The sequence below is a fragment of the Astyanax mexicanus genome, chromosome 3, assembly GCF_023375975.1.
Source record: "Astyanax mexicanus isolate ESR-SI-001 chromosome 3, AstMex3_surface, whole genome shotgun sequence".
NCBI lineage: Eukaryota > Metazoa > Chordata > Actinopteri > Characiformes > Acestrorhamphidae > Astyanax > Astyanax mexicanus.
Window position 1 is genome coordinate 55203540 of NC_064410.1, and position 20361 is coordinate 55223900.

General features: G+C 38.8%; 1 protein-coding gene and 1 long non-coding RNA gene across 5 annotated transcripts in view; one reads left to right on the plus strand and one right to left on the minus strand.

The window, feature by feature from the left end:
• The window catches only part of sdk1a (sidekick cell adhesion molecule 1a), a 601048-nt gene that overhangs the window by 136328 nt on the left and 444359 nt on the right, over nucleotides 1-20361 (minus strand). For all 4 annotated transcript variants that reach the window (XM_049475506.1, XM_049475505.1, XM_049475504.1 and 1 more), the window contains 2 exons: nucleotides 6131-6271; nucleotides 962-1143 (listed from right to left, as the gene is read on the minus strand). In XM_049475506.1, the coding sequence (XP_049331463.1) occupies nucleotides 962-1143; nucleotides 6131-6271 (323 nt within the window). The remainder of the gene's footprint in view (nucleotides 1-961; nucleotides 1144-6130; nucleotides 6272-20361) is intronic.
• Nucleotides 1-20361, plus strand: part of LOC125799256 (uncharacterized) — a 345287-nt gene that overhangs the window by 127728 nt on the left and 197198 nt on the right. The window lies entirely within an intron of this gene.

The following is a 20361-nucleotide window of genomic DNA, read 5'->3' on the forward strand; positions in this document are numbered from 1 at the left end:
AGAGACAGATTATATCTGTCCAATATCATTCATTTTACTTTAATCCTGGATATATGGAGATATTTGGAGTGCACTATTATTAGTATCATGACATTCTGTTACAAATCTGATCAAATTCTTGTATTTTTTAAAATATCTCAGTTAGGGGTGTTCCATATCATATCGTATGAAATAATAAAGAGTTTCATTTTTGTTAAAATACCAAGAAATATTGTGATATTATTTTAGGGTCATATCGCCCACTCCTAATACAGTATATACACAGCCTAACGCCTAAATGTTCTTTACAGTCTGGACAATAGTTCCTAGTTCCTAAAATAACTATTTTTCTCTTTTCTCTGAACTCTTACACTGTTTGAGATGGGGAAAAAAAGGCCCACAGATATATTTCCACAAGGGCCAAAAACTTGGAACGCCCCTGACTCCCAGACGAGTATTGGACACGGGTGATCTACATGACAGAAGCTCGTTCGAATGTGTCTAATCTGACAAACGATGGCTCTCTGTGAGAAGTCAATACATTTGTTCTTCTCTTGACGATCATCTAAATGACCAATCATCCGCTGGAATACTCGGCCAAAGGCCTGACCCAGTATCCCGCGATGGATTTTTCCCCAGTCTTCTTGTTGAGGTGTAATTTATAGAGGCGGACCAAACAAAAAAGCTCTGGGGATAATTGATGTAATTGTTCTGAAGAGGATTAATTTCAGCATGCCTGCCCCCAGACATTTCGGAGGGAGGGAGGGGGGAGGGTCTGAGTGATATGAATGGAGCGTCTGCTCAGGGCAGGCCCTGGCCCCGACAGGACAGCCTTGTGTAATCATGTGTTTTAGCCGGCTCTGGCTAGTCTGTATTCCTCCGACCTGCCCTTGCCCTCCCCCGTCTCCCTCCATCTGCCAGCTTTTACCTGAAGAAAAGGAGAAAGTTGATGAGGGGAAGAAATAAGGCTGAAAGATCTCACCTCCCTGCAGCGTGTACTCAATGACGGGCTGGCTGAAGACGCCCAGGCCTGCTCCCGTGTACGCCGCCACCTGGATCTCATACTGCGTCCAGATGATGAGCTCCGTGATCAGGCAGTAGTTGATCTCGGGGCTGGTGATGTTCTGCTGCTGGTAGTCGCCCGGGAGCCCCGCCAGCCGATACCTGCAGCCGCGGGAAGAATCGATGCCTGAGCTGTTAGCCACAATGATTTCCTTCCAGGTCACCGCTCCATTAGAAGCTGTTCCACAGACTGTAATTAGGCAGCCCTCGCTCGCTCCTTCGTTTTTCCACTACAAGAATCCTATTCAGAGTGTTACACCACACTTGGCACCCTATCATTAACGAGCCATGATATTTACATCACACTGTCATATCGGGGGTGGCTACCCAGAGAACACTGAGGAATGTGTAAAGAGAGGGGGTGTAATGTTGTCTGGAAGGGGAGCGAGAGGTCTATCCATCAGAAAAGCTGATTTAATGAATGGAGTTAAGAATTAGTGAAAGGAAACGACTGAATTAACTTTCTGCCATTCATATAGCATTAGGTGAACACCAATCGAGCATACTTCACAACCACCTCTTTTCCTCACTTGTTTCTACACTATATCAGAGAACAGTATAATTACAGACTGTAGTCATTTATCTGTTTCACAATAACATTAATGACCGAAAGTTCCCGTCGGTTTCCTCCGTTAAAAAGCACAGATGCACTGTGCTGTTAAAATAGCTATCTGCCAAAGTCAGAGCATATCTGGCCCTTAACGCCAATATCAAGTGACACTCTGATTAGTTTACTTCATGTTATGTCCAAAACACACCCATGATTGAATAAGAGTATTAATACATGCCTTTCGCACATTTTGAGCCACGCAAGGAGTACTCTTCTCCTTGTTACGAGGGCAAAGCCACTTACATGTCTTAAATCATTAATCACCAAATAATCTATCACAACAACAGGAAAAACTTTTATGATTTAGGGCGTGCAAGTGTGTCTTTGCTATCGTAACAACGGGAAAAGTACACCTTGACTGCTATAGTGATTTAGGGCGTCAGTGTGTCTTTGCTATTGTAACAATGGGAAAAGTACACGTTGCGTGGCTCAGACAGCTCACCTACAGATTGCTAAAGTAGGGCCCTGTGTCTAATAGAGTGATAGAGTGTTAGTAGACACTCCTACCCAACAGCTGCTACACCTTGTAGATGAAGTAAAGTCAGAGCTCTGAATCTGTTTGTGTTGGTCAACCTTTAGGACAGCAGTGACATTGAGCTGTTTAAAAACTCCAGCAGCACTGCTGCGTTTGATCTACTCTACCAGGCTGCTCCCATTTAGCCATGAAACCTCCCACACTAAAATGACAGGTGTTTCAGTTTCATTGTCCAACTCCTGTAGATAGATAGAAGATGAATTCCACTACAGGAATGTCTGTTCTAGCAGGTGATGTGTGAACAGGAATGCGGCATTGAAGACAATGCCACCCACAGTGGACAGAGCATTGGCTGGTAATGATTGCTAGATAGAATTATCCATGTGTACATGTATGTCAGTGCAGCTCTTTCTTGTCACATGATGTTTTGCATGTCAGTGTATGTAACTACAGGAAGTTTTCTGATGAGTGCAGTGAGGTGATAGGATAAAGAGTGGTGCAGTGCGATGGTGCAGTGCGATGGTGATGTACAGACAGAGCTATTAATAAGCACTAGTACAAATCTCACCGCATCGTCACATTATTCCCGTACATGCTGTGGCAGACGGGGGAGGTGACTTCAGATTTTGTGTTTGTGTGTCTGTGTATGTGTGTATATATGTGTGTGTATGCTAACAGCCTGAGCAGATGGGCTCTCTGTCAGATGCTCTGTCTCGTTCCTGGGCTCTGTGCTGGGGGGTCCACTGGGGTGCGATCGGGAAGAGACCACGGTTCTCCCTCTGCTGTAGCGAGGCTCCCAGCACTCATTCTCTCAGCAGCTGTGTCTCGGCCCCACCGTCCCCCAGATTCTGCTCAGCTGTACTCATCACGGCCCACGACAACAGAGCTTACCTGCACTCAATCTCACCTCAGTTCCAGGTGCTCCGCTAACTTGTAACACTCATAGTATTACAGACAGCTGCAGCAGCGTCTCGCTGCGAAGTCTACAATCAAAAAGCAGACTGTAGTAGTGAACCCAGCACACAGCGCCGAGGTGTGATTATGGGCTTGCAGCCTCACCAGGATCAATACACGGCTGTTCCAGCTGAATGTATTATCTCCCTTTCAGCTTGTTCTTTAATGGTCAGTTGGATTGCAATGGAGCACCAAAGACGAGACATATTATTTGGGGGTTGAGTAATTTTCAGTGACAGTGACAGTGATAAAGAGGTGGTGTATGAGGTGTTAGTGTGTGTTGAGCTGGTGGTACAGTCAGTAGATCAGATACTGCAGCAGTGCTGCTTGAGGTTTTAAACACCTCAGTGTTTTATCCAATTATCTCCCCAATTTACAAGACCAATTACCCAACCCACTCATCATTAGGACTCCCCCTATCACTAGTGATGCCTCAACACCAGGAGGGTGAAGACTAGCTCACAGACGCCTTGTGTTGAGCGAAATCACCTTTTGGAGTGATGTGGAGAGAGAGCGCCATCTACCCTCCCAGAGAGAGCAAGGCCAATTGTGCTCTCTCAGGGCTCCGGCAGCCGATGGCAAGCTACATGAACAGGATTCGAACCAGCGACTTCCCAATCACAGTGGCAGCGCTTAGCCCGCTGGACCACTCGGAGCCCATCAACAGCATCCTGTAGGCAGGGTCCTGTGGGCAGCATTCACTGATGAAGGACTAGAGGATGACCAACACAAACTGTGCACCTTCTATCTTTGATTTTACTTCATCTACAAGGTAAAACATCTGTAGGTAGGAGTGTCTAACCCTGCGTTCACACTGGAAAGTGATAAAGTGCCAGACGACCATTCATTTCCTATTGCAGGGCATGATTTTTCACCACGGGAGTTAGCTTCAAATGAATGATGACATTATGACAGTCTAACCCGATTGGCTCCTAGCATTTCTTTTAACCTAATACATACAAGGCGGTCCAATGTCCTCAAGCTTCTGCTTCCTGAACTTTTGGTTCCTATTTATACCATATTTTCCTTCCAAAATGTATATTGACTGGTTGGTGAAATGTTATACATACAGCTCTGGAAAAAAAAATAAGAGACCACTTAAAAATGATGAGTTTCTTTGATTTGACCAAATTGAAAACCTCTGGAATATAATCAAGAGGAAGATGGATGATCACAAGCCATCAAACCAAACTGAACTGCTTGAATTTTTGCACCAGGAGTAAAGCAGCATAAAGTTATCCAAAAGCAGTGTGTAAGACTGGTGGAGGAGAAAATGATGCCAAGATGCATGACACCTGTGATTAAAAACCAGGGTTATTCCACCAAATATTGATTTCTGAACTCTTAAATTTTATGAATATGAACTTGTCTGAAAGCTCTGCATCTTTTTTGTTATTTCAGCCATTTCTCATTTTCTGCAAATAAATGCTCCAAATAACAATATTTTTATTTAGAATTTGGGAGAAAGGTTCAACAAAGATCCTTTTACTCAAAACTATGCCTATAAACAGTAAAATCAGAGAAACTGATTCAGAAACTGAAGTGGTCTCTTCAGTAGATGTTAAACATGTGCTTTAGGACAGATTTTACACTCAATCCTACAACCAGACTTACATACAGCTGGTGCAACAAGCTCTTTTCTTTTTTCTTTTTTTTGTTAGACGTTGTTCAGAACACAGTACTCGGTTAGATCTGTGCCCTATTAGCATGACATCGTCTTGTTGGCAAGACTGTCATGATTTTACCTTATTTGCATGATACATTTTCTTAAAATATTCAATATTCCTCCCCAACTGTCATTATTGTGTGAGCCAGGCTTGTTAATTCAGTTTTTTTTCTTATTTTGAATCTGGGTTATAAAACACATGAGAAACACACACAAAAAAGTCGAGCATTCTTCGGTGGTCTTTTACAGCATCAGCAGCTGCAATGTCTACAATCATGCAATCATTAAAAACTCAAAAAATCAATAAAAAACAAACTTAAGAAAAAAACTATACATAATTTTGTATATTGTGTATTAATTGTGTATTAAAAAAAACAGCTAAAGACTTATCTTTTTGAAAAAAAACAAAAAACACTTGAATAATGTAACATATAGCACTGTTTTTTTTTTTGTTTTTTTTGTAGTGTGTAAAAAAATTCTATACACATTTTTTTTTTACTTTTTCACTTCCTTTTTTAAAAGCCTACTTTGGTATCTACCTTATTCTGCCACGCCTACTTTCACTTTCACTTATTCTGTATTTGTGTTAGAATTTTCAGTCAGTTCATATTAAATGGCTTATGGTTGTGTTGTATTTACTGCAAATGCATTATTATTATTTCTTATTTTATTATTAATATTTTTATTGTACTATATTAGTTTTAGCTTAATTTAGCTTAATTTGCTGTTTTTTATTTCATTAATATTTTATCATCATTTTATCTTAATTTCTTATAGATTAAACTTTAAATTTTATTTTTTTATCTATTTGTATATTTTATATACTGTTATTTAAAATTTTATTTACATTTTAAATTATTAAATGCAGTTATTAACCTTAGCTAATCAAAGATTGATTGATTGATTGATTGATTGAAGTAATGGATCAGACACTGTGAAAGTCTGCTGTTCCTTCTTAAAAATAATCACCCACAGAAACAAAGGTGGAAAAACTGGCCAATTCCAAAACCTCCAAAATGTTACATCACAGTTTTGACTCACTAGAGCAGAGGTTACCGATCTCATCCACAATGCACGCTGCTATGACTGCAATGGTTTTCAATGCACCCAAGCAGAAGCACATCATCTTTAAGGAGCCACTTGTTTAAAGGCTGAAACTAGCTGATTATACAAGTAGAATTGGTTGTATTTCTGCTTTATTTGATTTTTGAATGAAAACCTTCAGCCACATCGGCCCATTGCGGATCTTTAATGAGGACATTAACACTATCCAGTGAGGACAAAAAAAGATTATTATTTTGGTTTATCAGAACATATAACTTCAATATAAGGTTACATATTAGATATATATATATATAATCTCGCATCATTCCCCCTTTTTTACCTGAGGACGTAACCCCTGAGTACACCATTGAGCTGGGGCTCGGGAGGGGGCTGCCACTGCACCATGATGGACTGGTTGGTGCGACCGCTGGCCACGATGTTCTTGGGTGGAGCGCTGGGCGGCTCTTCGCGGAGCATCAGCCTGCAGGGAGGACATGAAAACACATGAGAGGAACATAAGAACATAAGTAGATAGATATAGCAGCTTCAGAGTGAACTGTGCAAACATTTTTTTTTTTTATTCAAACACAGACACACACACACATATACACACACATAAACACAATAAGATCTGAGAGCAGTCTTATATAATTGATTCACTGCTCAATATTTTTTCTGTCTGTATCCGAGTTAGCTCACACGCTTCAGGGCATAACAGCAATATTTCTGTTGAGTTGAGAAAGTGTAACCCTCTGGTCAGAAGTCCATTTCCCAATCTGGCTCGCCGCGACACATCCGCCCACTTCATCAAAAGCACTCAAAGCCCTCTCCGCTTCCTGGAAGAGCTCCCTGCGCTGGAAGCACCCTGGGGCCCCTCCCGACCCACGGGGTCACTGTTTATGCAGCAGCGCTTTGTTTTTCGCAGATCTTGGCCTGGATTTGCGGACTATTTTAGGGAATTATCGGCGCAGGTCTGCCTTCTGTTCTTTATTTCTCTTTTGTTGCAGCTACATTAGCTGTGCATTAGCATCCGCAAACACTGAATAATCTGAGGCAGGGCTCCCGTCCATCCGTCACCAGCACCGGGGCTGTTTACGGCGGAGCGAGGGCCACTTCATTGCTTTCAGAGGCCTGTGGAGCTCACTTCCCCTCACATTACAGGCTCTGCTGGAGACCGAGGAAAGTTAAAAGCTGTAGCCTTTACTGTCTTGAAACATGCCCCGTAATGACTCGCCTCAGCCTGCACTGACAGAGAGACAGAGAGAGAGAGAGAGACAACCACTGCCTTACGCAGAAGCTACAGTGCAGTCTAACTGCAGTCTATTTCCTGGATTCTGTCCCGTTTCTTTGTTGATGTAAATGCTATCGCTCTAGAAGCACACTATCAACTCATAGAGTTGACAAAAAGCCTTTGTCGTTATTCACTTTTTGACATCCTGTAAAAAAGCTCAGGTTTCTGCTGAAATAGGGCAGGTTCTCAATGGGACTGTCCAGTAAAAAAGCCTGTTTGTCATATATATGAAACAGTCTAAAGAGAATTCATTGTGATATCACCAGAATGGTTTGTCCTCTTGCAAATGTGGCACGTAAGTTGTTTGTAAAGTGACATTTTTTGCCATTGAATTTTAGCTGAGCCAATCAGACCCTTGATCCAAACTCAAAATCCCCAAGCCATAGTTTTCAAGCTCTGGGATTTTAATTAAAACTAAAACTATATCTAACATTAAAAAAATAATAATTATACACTATATGTTCTGTTTTGTTGTCCCCTTCTTTTTAAAAGTGTATAGATAAATGTAAAACAAAACATGAGTTTGGAAGGATAAATCAGTTGCATCCTTAAAATGATTTTAAATCTTTAAAGCATTTCTAGACTGTATACAAAAAAAAATACTTCATCTTGAAAGGACTACAGCATTCTACTCCATAGTGGTTTTCATTTATTATTATAATTCATTTTTAAATGAATTATAATTATAAAAAGTAACAAGCTGATTTTTCCCTCCTTCATAATAAACGTGCGCAGATAAAGGTAAAAAGCATGGACTTGGAAGGATACATCAGTTGCGTCCTTAAAATGATTTTGAATGTTGGCTGCATTTCTAGGCTCAAAATATACAAAGAATAATTCATCTTGGAAGAATTTGGCCTTCTACTATATAGAGGTAAATAAATGCAGCCTGCTTGACAGTTGTTCTTTATGTGCTTGAATGTGACAGTTGTCCTTAACACTGTTTCAATTTTCATGATGCACGAACCAATAGAAATGCTCCAAAATGACTTGTAGCATCAACAAGAGTGGGATAACAAGAACAGACCATAGTCCTGTTGCAATCATTATTTAGAACAGGCCTAAACGTATGATGTGAAAATGTGCCACATGAGAAGTGTCTCTCTCTTAAAATAGCAGTTCACTGGTGGAGACCCTTATTCACCATGCAGCCCAACACCAAGAGAGTGAACAACAGCTAAATCTCATTTAGCTAAACAAACAAACAAACAAACAAACAAACAACCCCGCTAAGCTCCTAAGCCAATTCCACTTTACTCCACTCCACCACAACATACTGATTTACATTGTTTTTTTCCTGTATAAAGCTGACATTTTTTTGGAGATAGAGTGAATATATGCAAAACTGTACGGAGGAAAGTTGCAGCTAAACGATGTGGCTTTTTTAATTAATAGAATTTAAAAATGAATCAGAGCCGGATGCTTCATAATGTCCACGGGTTCATTCTGCCCTATGCATTTCATGCTAATGGACAGTTAAATCTGCATTAAATTTTAATGGGATCATTGGGTTATTTCAGATTTATAGTCACTGTCTTCTTAAAACTCCCACTACTTGTTATTTCTCCCCCAGAAGTCCATTTCATAATTAATGCCCTCAATAACCAATATCGCCCAGGCTCTCTCGGACACTCGCTCAGTAAATCTGCCTAATCGCGGCCATAAGGAAGAGCCGCTCAGCTCGCTCTCAAACATCTCCATCTCCATCCCTGCCCTGGCATGTCCTTCACGCCGTAGTTACACATTTGTTCTACATACTCTCAGCGCACCACCGCCCATTAAACATCTGCCTCTCCACATCACTGACGCAAAGTACAGCCCGTTAATTTGTGTATGCTGCTGCTCCACATATATGTATGAGCAGAACAGGGGCTAATGGAATAGCATACGAAAGGGCTGGTGGTATATGAAACACAGCTAGTCAGTTAATCATCTCTCCAGCGTGTGAAGCCCACTCTTTATTAATGGATCAGCCTCTATCAATGAGAATATTCGTAGAAAAAAAAATGCCTGAAGACCCTCAGTGTGGAAATTTAATATGTTTGGATCAATATGGCAGAAAAAAAAAGAAATCATTTTTTGGGCTTGTTCTGGCTACTGATCTCCACATCAAGGGGGTTTTCCCAACTTGCAGCACAACCAGCATGCTGATTGGCTCTTTCTGCAGCATATTTTAAAACACTCTGTAACACAGTGGATCAACACCAGCAGATGACATGTCTCTCTAAACCATCACTGATCATCAGTTAATTTGACAGCATTTCTTTTGTAAATCAAGGGAGCAGAGTCTGGAGGAAAAGTGGAGAGACACACAGTCCAAGCTGCTTGAGGTCTAGTGTGAAGTTTCCACCAATCAGTGATGGTTTTATGGAGAGACATGTCATCTGCTGGTGTTGATCCACTGTGTTTTATTATCAAGTCTAAAGTCAGTGCAGTTTTGTTTTCCCAGAAAATCTTACAGCACTTCATGCTTCTTCCCTCTGCTGACAACTTTCATGGAGATGCAGATTTCATTTTCCAGCAGGACTTTGTACACTGCCCACACTACCAAAAAATACCAACTGGTCTTCTAAATAAGTGTGTGTAAAATAGGTGTGTAAAATAGATCACTCTGTATGTAATACATAATATATGAGTTTCACATTTTAGACTGATTTACTGAAATAAAGTAACTTTTCATTAATATACAGCACATGCCTCCTCTGATACATGTGAAGTCAGACTCCGCCTCTTTTTGCCGAGTAGCATCACAACGCACTCAGAGGAAAGCACACTCGGTTCTGATACATCAGCTCACAGATGCAGCCTTGTGTTCTGATTGACATCACCCTAGCACTCAGCACTCTCGGGGCTCCGGCAGCTGATGACAAGCTGCATGATTGTGATTCGAACCAGCAATCTCCCGATCATAGTCACAGCACTTTAGACCGCTGGACCACTTGGTGCCCCCTTTGTTAGTACTTCTTCAGTATGTTTTTTTTTCAGTTTCAAGTTATTTCAGCAACTATTGCAGGTTTTGTCCTTCTTTAACGTACGTGTACTATCAGTTTTGTCCAGGTGTGTAGGTAAGAACAGGGCAGAGGCTAATGGAAAAGCATTCGAGAGGCTGGCGGTCTATGAAATGCAGTCAGTTAATCATCTCTCCAGTGTGTAAAGCACACTCTTTATTAATGGATGAGTCTCTGTGAATATCAGTGGGAATATTCACAGCACATTTTTTGCCCTCGTTGTGGACAAAACGTAACAAGAAACAGCCTGAAGTGGATGGGTAAACAAGCGCAGGAGCAGGAACGGGAGAACGGGGGGACGTGAGCGCGGGCTCATTATAGCAGAGCTGTACCCGTGCGTTTTTACGGGCTTGTCAGGCGTTTACGGGTTGCCTCTGCTTAATAAGGCCGGGAAGGACAGATGTGACAGCGTGCAGGAAGACATATGCGTGCAGAGAGAAGAGTGATGGGCTCCTTCAACACACCGCCGCCACCGTCGGCTGCTCTAACTCTAAACTCTGGAGCTGCCTGTCTTCAGGAAAGCGCCTGGCAGCGGCTGGCCGGCCGCATTATCCTCGTATTACATGTTCACGTCTTTAAATGTGGCTATGTTATTATGCTGTGCTGAGCCAGAATAAATGTCCTATTGTGGGGTGGGCTGTTGTTTTGTGTTGTTTTCTAATCAGTGAAATAGGGTCATCATGCATGCTGGAAAGTCCAGTTTCAGCCTTTTTATTATTTTTTCCTGCAAAAAGTCAATTAACACACACGCACAAATGCTAGTCATATGCTAGGCTACAAGATATCCTTTTGGACCTTAAGTTGACTATGGCCCACTGTGCTGACTGGAATCATTATATATGCTTCTATGTGCTGTCCTCTCATTATATATATATATATATATATATATATATATATATATATATATATATATATATATATATATATATATATATATATATATATATATATATTATTTAATTTATTTAAACACTTATTAATATGCCATACTATATGTTGGTTATTACTAAAGAGCATAATATGAAGTATTTTAGCATACAAGCAGGTATTTGTAATGTGTGACAGCGTCCTGTATCATAACTACATCTCTGCCCTTTGTAACAAACCAAACCGTATGAAAATTGGGTAAAATTGGTAGATTTGTGATTATTACAGGTGTATTAAAAACCTTCCTCAGTGTAAAAAAAATGCACTGGGCAAAGGGAGGCAGGCTATGTGGAAATCTATGTATATAGGTCTATGATATTATGACATACAACTATGACATCATTGCCAAGAGAGCGGCGCATGGAGCTGAAAGCAAGAAGCATGGAATGCAAACAGTGGTTTTTAATACGATTCTTGTGCATTTTTAATGTTATTAATGCCTCGATTTAAATATCAGGGCTTTCTGGATTCTAGCAAGGAGGTGTGGAGCTACTTTGAGCTGGATAATGGTGTAAAAATGTGATTTATTGGGGCAAAATATGCCGTTGTAAAGAGTGCTGGACAGAAAGCACAAAACTGCTGGATCTCAGAAAGATGTAGGCGAGCAGGGGGGTGCTATTCAACAATGTGTCTAAATAAATAATTATAAAAAGTATAGTAAGTAAAAGTATAAATTATTTTATTTTATTTAGTAAATCCAAATCATTTATACTCAGGCATTTAGTAAGCTTATATCAATTTCACACAGATCATTAGTAAATGTTAATCAATTTTCTACAGATACTGAGTAAATATAAATTAATTTTCTTCAGCTACTTAATAAATATTAATATACTTTCCATAATTAATTAGTTTGGGTTTAATAAATATTTTTGAGTTACATTAACTCAAAAATTGCCATGCTATTACTAAATCCAACACATTTTATTCTGCTGCTTTTATTAGCCTTTGCTTAATTTTTTTGCTTAAATTTAGTTAATTTATTCAATAAATTTTAGTCAAAGTTTGACTAATTACAATCTACTCAATTATATTACGTGTCACTTTGTTGCCATAATTTTCTTAAGTAAACACTGTTCACATTTTTTACAGTGTAAGTACTTTTACCATTTTTCCATTTAACACTAGATTTTCCCTTTAAGGATACTTTCAAAGTTCTTGAAATGTTTCGGATTCATGTAGTTACTTAAAAAATACTTTAGAAAATCCAAAATATATCAAAAATGTAAAGTATTTAGGTGCTCTTATCTGGGGTGCTGTTAACTTGTGGTTTCCGAGGCTGGTAATTCTGATGAACTTATCCTGTACAACAGAGGTAACTCTTGATCTTTCTTTCCAGGGTCAGTCCTGATGAGTGCCAGTTTTATCATAATGTTTTTGATGGTCTTTAACACTGCACTTGAGAATACTTTAATTTTGTTTTATTACTTGTACTATTTTAGTAGTTGTTGTCATAATCTGGATTAGAACATTACTCAAATAGAGCTATTCACTGTATACCTGTAACTCTACCTCTTCACTACTTTACAACTGATGCTCTCAAACACATTAAGAGAGCAGGAAAAAGGCTGACACCAACCAGCCTGCTGCATTAGCCTCATATTAAACATTAACTTCGCTCAGCTCAGCATCGAATGCTCAGCCTAAAGACCAATTTTCCTATTGAGGGGTGGGCTGTTGTTTTGTGTTGTTTTTTAATCAGTGAAATGGTGCCACCACACATGCTGGGATCACCAGTTTCAGCTTTTTATTTGTGAAAGTGAACACACACACACACACACATACGCGCACACACACACACACACTCAGCAGCATTCCCCTAGCTGAGGGAAGTTTAATTTGACAAGATGAACAAATAGGAGCCAACAGGAGCCAACATGCAACACTTCACATATTAATCATGCACCTGTTCTCTAATGAAGCAACATGTAAAAATAAGCACTGTTCAGCTCCGCAGTAACAGCCGAAGCAATTAAAGATGCCCTAAAATGGAAAAATGTATTTAGCTCCTTGGCAAAGGTATATAATAAGAGTTTAGGACGTTATAAGGCCAAACCATGAACACCAACAGTGCTATCCCTTTTTCAGAAACAAATCACAGGACACTATAGAAACAAAAATACTGGAAAAATAAAAGACCACATATAATAAATGATGAGTTTCTTTGATTTTACCAAATTGAAAACCTCTGGAATATAATCAAGAGGAAGATAGATGATCACAAGCAATCAAACCAAGCTGAACTGCTTGAATTTCTGCACCAGGAGTAAAAGCATAAAGTTATTCAAAAGCAGTGTGTAAGACTGGTGGAGGAGAACATGATGCCAAGATGCATAAAAACTGTGATTAAAAACCAGGGTTATTCAACCAAATATTGATTTCTGAACTCTTAAAACGTTATGAATATGAACTTGTTTTCTTTGCATTATTTGAGGTCTTAAAGCTCTGCATCTTTTTGTTATTTCAGCCTTTTCTAATTTTCTGCAAATAAATGCTCTAAATTACAATATTTTTATTTGGAATTTGGGAGAAATGTTTTCTGTAGTTTATAGAATAAAACAACAATGTTCATTTTACTCAAATATAAACCTATAAATAGCAAAATCATAGAAACTGATTCAGAAACTGAAGAAACTAGTCTCTTATTTTTGTATAAGATGGAACCACTATAACACTACAGATCAGCTGAGGAAATTTCTTTTCTCCTAGATATTCCACCATCAGCTGTGAGTGGTTATTGTTGAAAAGTTGAAACAAGTAAGAAACAAGCTATTAAAGGTTTAAAGACATAAAGATAGTTGATAGAAGTTAAGTATTAATTAAGGTCATGCAGAAGTTTAGAAGCTATTGCAGTTCATTAATATTAAATATCTCCTCTCATTATGCTCCTGTATTAACCTGCATTTATACATTATTTATAATAACAGTAAAGTGTATTCCAGCAGTACATTTAGGAGTGAAAGTTAAGTCTAATAGCTGAAACACATGTTATACAATACAGTGGCCCATGATAATTAGCAAAAAATCAGATCAGTAATATAATAATCAGATTACACTGTAATTACACAAATGTACAAGAGCAGCTAATTTATTTCATTAATTCAGATCAAAATGTGAAACTCATATATTATATAGATGTGTTACACACAGAGTGATCTATTTTAAGCCTTTATTTATTGTATTGCTGATGATTAAAACAGATTGATTGATAACCATGTAATAAAACAAGTTGTACTACAGTAACACTGCACAAATTTGTACTATTTACAATGTTTTCACATAGTTTTTTGTTCATGTGAAGCTAGGCAGTTATTAAAGACACTAAATATAAAATATAGGTCGGACCTTATTACTTATAGAAAACAGTATATTATGATATACTGATATGTTTTACAGTGGGTGGGGCAGAGGAATTAAACTATTAGAGGAATTAAATGAGTTTTTGGCTAATTTTAGTCCTGTGTAAATGCGCCATGTCTGTCATTTTATTAGACTAGGCTAATATTAAAATTAAATCTGTTATAATTTTAATATTGATAAAAGTAATAATAAAAAAAAAGAATAATAATAATACTATGCCCACAACAGTGAAAAATGACAATACTGGTGTAAATAATGCATACTGGAATATCAGAAATGAGTTTAAAAATTATTTAATATATAAAAGTTATTAAAATATTATTCAAACATATTCTATCATGATTTACTTCAAATTTTTACTGAATGACTGTCCAGCCCAAGACTGCACGCTCCCACATCAGATTTAAATTAATTTTACCTTCAGTAATTCATTTTATCTTCTGTAAAAGCCATACAAATATCCTCAGGTTATATAAATCCAATGTGTATCAACACATGAGTACATATTCAGTCATCCAGGCCTCCTGTGGTAAAGGTTTTCATTATTTATGATAGCTCATTTCATTATTGCCTTCTTTTTTAATAAAAAAAATCATTATGAGTGGATTAGCATGCTCAAATTTGTTAGCATCAGAGACTGTAAAAAAAAGATGGACGCCGTGTCGCTGTTCCCATTCATTCAATGAAAATGAAGCCAAAATATTCCGCCATGTTGGCGATCCTGAAACCGGAGTCTGCGCAGTAGAGACCAGAGGAGGGAGAAAGACTGTGTTGAGACAGCCTACTCATTTAAATAACCCCACCCCTGAGGGCTGCCTCGAGGTCACAGGCTGCAGAGCGGAGCGGAGCGCAGCGGAGCTGACGGTCTGTTATTGGTCCCGCCCATAACCAGCCCTTTTACAATAACCACACCTTTTTTGAATAGAACTGAATAACGTTTTAAAAAAAACGGATTCTGTGGCGATATAAAAATATGACAATATAAGCAGAGGTTACACTAGCTGCTGCATTTAAATAATGGAGGTAGAATTACAGTATATTAGAAAAAAACGTGATTGAAAGTTGTCTGTTTTGCCATTGAAACCTATGGGGATGGGTGGGGTTACACAGCTTTCTGCAACCGAACAGCAGGGGGCGCCCGACCTGTGGTGGCTTCAGTTCTGAGAGACGATGCTTTGTCCACCTATACACAGTCTATGGTTAGCATGCTCTAGTACTTTATTGATTACCACAGCACACTGTTGGCTGGATATTTTTAGTTGTTGGATTATTCTTGTTTTTTTAGAATTACAGTAAATCATAAATAAAGTAGCTACTCCCATCTCAGTAATTAATGAGAGTTTTTTATCCCAAGTGAATCGCTACAAGATTTACAGATGTCCTCTGGTAAAATTACATTACTCCGCCTCCCCCTGTAGAACTAATTCTATCCAAATAGAGCTACACAGTGCCAGGAACCACATAAGCAAGTTATTTTTTCGAGTCACTAACAACTTGATGTGCTTTGAGGAAAGCGTGTGTGAGGAGTTCGGGAGGGTTTAGCTGTAAAATGCATTACAAGCCTTTTTAATCAGAGTTTTTTTTTTTTTTTTTTTCAGTGTAATAAAATGCTGCGAGTGGACACACACACACACACACATACACACACACACCAGATATTTCACTGCTCTATAATTGCCAATTCTGCTGTTATTAGAGGGAGGAAAAAGGATAGCCTAGGCAGGAGTTTTTTAGTATATTTAAGCTTGGGTTTGTATTGAGGGGGATCCTCATTTCAATTTAGCCGAGTTCCACAGGGAGAATAAACAACAACAGGGTTTTAGGGGAATTAAACTTTCCGTATACTCTGTTATTCTGAATTAGAATCACACTTTATAGCCACTGAACAGCAGCACAACAGGATTCAGCCTCCAAATTTAACCCATCTGTTGCCCTGGAGCGATGGGCAGCTGCCTCAGCACCTGTGGAGCCTCACATAAAGGCACCTCCGCCAATACCGTTCATAGCAGAGAACGAATTAGGCTTACTTACAGGTGCATCACAAAAAAATTCAATATCATTGAAAATGTACTTTATTTTAGTAATTCAATTCAAATTCAAAATGTAAAACTCATTACATATTATATAGACGTATTACACACAGAGTGATCTATTTAAAGCGTTTATTTCTTTTATTCTTAAAGATTATGGCTTTCAGCCAATGAAAACCCAAAAATCAGCATCTCAGAGAGGTAGAATATTATATAAGACCAATTGGTGCTTTTGGCAGTGTGGGCAGTGTGCCAAGTCCTGCTGGAAAATGAAATCTGCATCTCCAAAAAAAGTTGTCAGCAGAGGGAAGCATAAGGTGCTGTAAGATTTTCCAAGGACCATCACTGAGCATCAGTAAATTTTGTATTTCTTTTACTTACGTGTAATGCATCTATATATGAATTTCACATTTTGAACTGAATTACTGAAATAAAACAACTTTTTCGTGATATTCTAATTGCTAGATACCCAGGGACACTTTACAATCACATTTTACACACAACCATTTACACTCAGCACTCATTTACATGCACTTTGGTGAGAAGCGGCAGCCAATCACGCACAGCGTGCTCTCAGCCGGAAACAACCAACTACAGGAAGAACTGAGAACCCAGCAACAATGACAATCCATATATGGGCATACATTCATATACGGGTTATGCATGTATGCTAATTATATGACTATAATTAAATGTTAGTAAAGGTTTATGTCAGTAAAGTGTTCATGGATATTTTGTTAACATGTAATGAGGTCTTAAATTGACCACAAAGATGGTTAACCTTGAGACCCTGTGTCCTCATATGTGGACATTGCATTTCTGTTTCTTTGCATCAAAATAATAAACTCAATTTTTTTTTAAACAATATGGTGGGAAGCCCAGTCAAAAGTTTCTACAGCCAAGTCCAGACAGAAACATGGGTAAGGTAAAATTTCGTATCTAATTTTATGTTTGAAACTATTTTTTTTACTTACTGTAGAAAGCTACAATTTAGTTTTTGGACTTATTGGGTCCTTCTGAATCCAAATAAACTACTGTTACCACACAAGAACGCTGTTTTTTTTTTTTGTTGTAAAAAACAACTTCCTGTACCAAGACAAAGTTTAGTTTTTTATACTTAGTAGTTTGTACCTACTAATCCCAAATAGCTAGGAGAAATTAAAAATGCACGAAAAGAAAAAGGTCAAGAAAAAGGTTCTGGGTGTGAGGAGGTTAAACCTTTTCATCATTAATCTATTATTAATTTGTTAATCCTAATGCAAAAACTACTTAGAACTGTTTGGTTTCTCCTACCTAGTTCCCCAATGGTGGAACTAACTACCTTCTACTACCAGATCAGGAGAATCTCTCACTATCTTTAATAAACTCCTGAAGACAGAGCTCTTCAAAGAGCCCTTACTCTCCTAACACCTCTAACTAACTACCTTCTACTACCAGATCAGGAGAATCTCTCACTATCTTTATAAACTCCTGAAGACAGAGCTCTTCAAAGAGCACTTACTCTCCTAACACCTCTAACTAACTACCTTCTACTACCAGATCAGGAGCGTCCCTCACTATCTTTAATAAACTCCTGAAGACAGAGCTCTTCAAAGTGCACTTACTCTCCTAACACCTCTAACTAACTACCTTCTATTACCAGATCAGGAGAATTGTATAAATCGCTTTGGATAAAAGCGTCCACTAAATGTAATGTATTGATCGTAATGAAATGTAATGTAATATTTGATAATCTTGTGGAGTCCCACAGGGTTCTATTTTGGGGTCTATGTTAAACTGATGTTTATTGTGACAGTAATGTAGTTATTAGAGTGAAATACTGAAGTGTAGGCTTACATATAAGGTCTTAAGGTTTTAAATAATCTACAGCACCTGTTTCAGCACCTCTGATTGCACCATTCCCAGAAGATTTTCAACCCCACTACCCATCCTTCCTGCACTGCTGCTCTCTGCCTGTTCAGCTTATGGCAGAATGGCACATGTTAAACTCCCTGTTTATTTCCAGACACGAGGCTTTGAATCCAGATGAACAGGAGGGACTAATTTCAGAGTGAGAAGATGCTATTGGGGGCGCCAGATAATAGCACTTTTCATCCCCCCCTCTCCCTTGAGCGGAGGTGCCGTGTTTTAGCATGTCTGGCGCTGATAAGGGCCTGTGGGGCTGGCGGGCGCGAGGTGTCTGCCACCCACAGCCGCGGGCGGCGTGCAGGAGCGCCACTCGGGGTGCTGATTACAGCGGGAGGTGTGAGTGCAGGCCTGCCACTTTAGAGCCCGGACAGCGCGGGCGGCGTCTGCACGCTGTGATGTGTGCTGGCACAGCCGAGCTCCACACACACCCGCAGAGCTGCGGGGCCGTGGCACGGCTGACAGGGGAAATCACGTTTAAACAATGACTTCATGGAGCGGACTGGAGCACCGTGCAGCTGGAGGAGCTGGAGCTTCTCGCGCCGCGGTCGGCCTGCGAGAGCAAAGCGGTTGTAGCTGCCGGTGATTACCCTTAGCTGTCACTGGCAATAACAGCATCTTGTTGCAGCGGTATGTGAATTTTCACTTGTAGCTCATTGAAACAAGCAGAGGAATTTCTGCCGAAACCTTCAGTAGAGAAAGACAAACAGCCATAGATTTTTTTTTCAGGTTTTGGTTTTTAATTTAAACCGAATTTATACAGAAATCTTCAGTAGAGAACAAAAAAAAACAGCTTTTAATTTTTTTTTCAGGTTTGTTTTTTTTAGCAGAGGAATTAATACCGAATTTCTGCCAAAATCTTCAGGAGAATGACAAAAAACAGCTTTTGACATTTTTTTTTTTAGCAGAGTAATTTCTACCGAATCTTTACCGAAATCTCCAGTAGAGAACGAAAAAACAGCTTTTGATTTTTTTTCAGGTTTTGTTTTTTGTTTTTTAGCAGAGGAATTTCTACAGAATCTTTACCGAGATCTCCAGTAAAGAACGAAAAAACAGCTTTTGATTTTTTTTCAGGTTTTGATTTTTTTTTAGCAGAGGAATTTATAACGAAACCTTCAGTAGAGAAAGAAAAAACTGTTTTTGATTTTATTTTCAGGTTTTGTTATTTTTTAGCAGAGAAATTTATACTGAATTTATACCCAAATCTTCAATAGAGAAATAAAAAAAAAATGCTTTTAATTTTTTTTTCAGTTTTTTTTTTTTTTAACTGACTGAAGCTCCAGCTTTGATCCTGCTGATCAAGAATGATAATAATCATTAACAGGAAGCAATTAGGTTTCATTTTGTGTATTTAATTTCGATTTACAGATTTACAGTTCACATTAATCTGCACTAATTTGCATGTGTCAGTCCTGACACTGTCAGTCTGCTTGCTCTGGACTACTCAACAAAGACTCCACTTCCCAGCATGCGCTTACACCAGAGTTCCCTGACTGCTGATCACATGATGCTACGATGTTCCCGCTCCACAGTTACTAATTGGTTCCACCTTGTCTGTCTAGTATACATACCCCTCAGTTTGTTTTGTTCTCTGCTAAATACTGAATCTTGTTATCTAGCTCTTCTACAACGTGTTTCTTTGTTTTTGTTGCCGGACCATTTTTGTATATTTGACTACTCTTTTGCTCTTTTTACGCACTGGTGTGTTGTTTATATTTGCTGTTTTAATGTTACTTACCCTGCCTATCCCTTACTACTCCTATAAGCCTAGGCTCTTTGTTAATTAACTGTGTGATTGGTGTCTGCGAGTGTCTGTTGTGTGTCTGGCCAACATGACAGTATGTGTGTCAAATCAAATGTGCCAAAGTATAATACATTCATAAAATGTTACTTTCAATTTAAGTTAAGCAACTGCCTAAAAACACTTAAAATGCAACAGCATAGCAACCACCTGTCAACCATAGCTAGCACTTAATAAACATCTAGCAACACCACAGCAACACCTCTAGCAACACCTCTGTTTGTAGCTGCGCTGTTTGGTTTGTAAGCA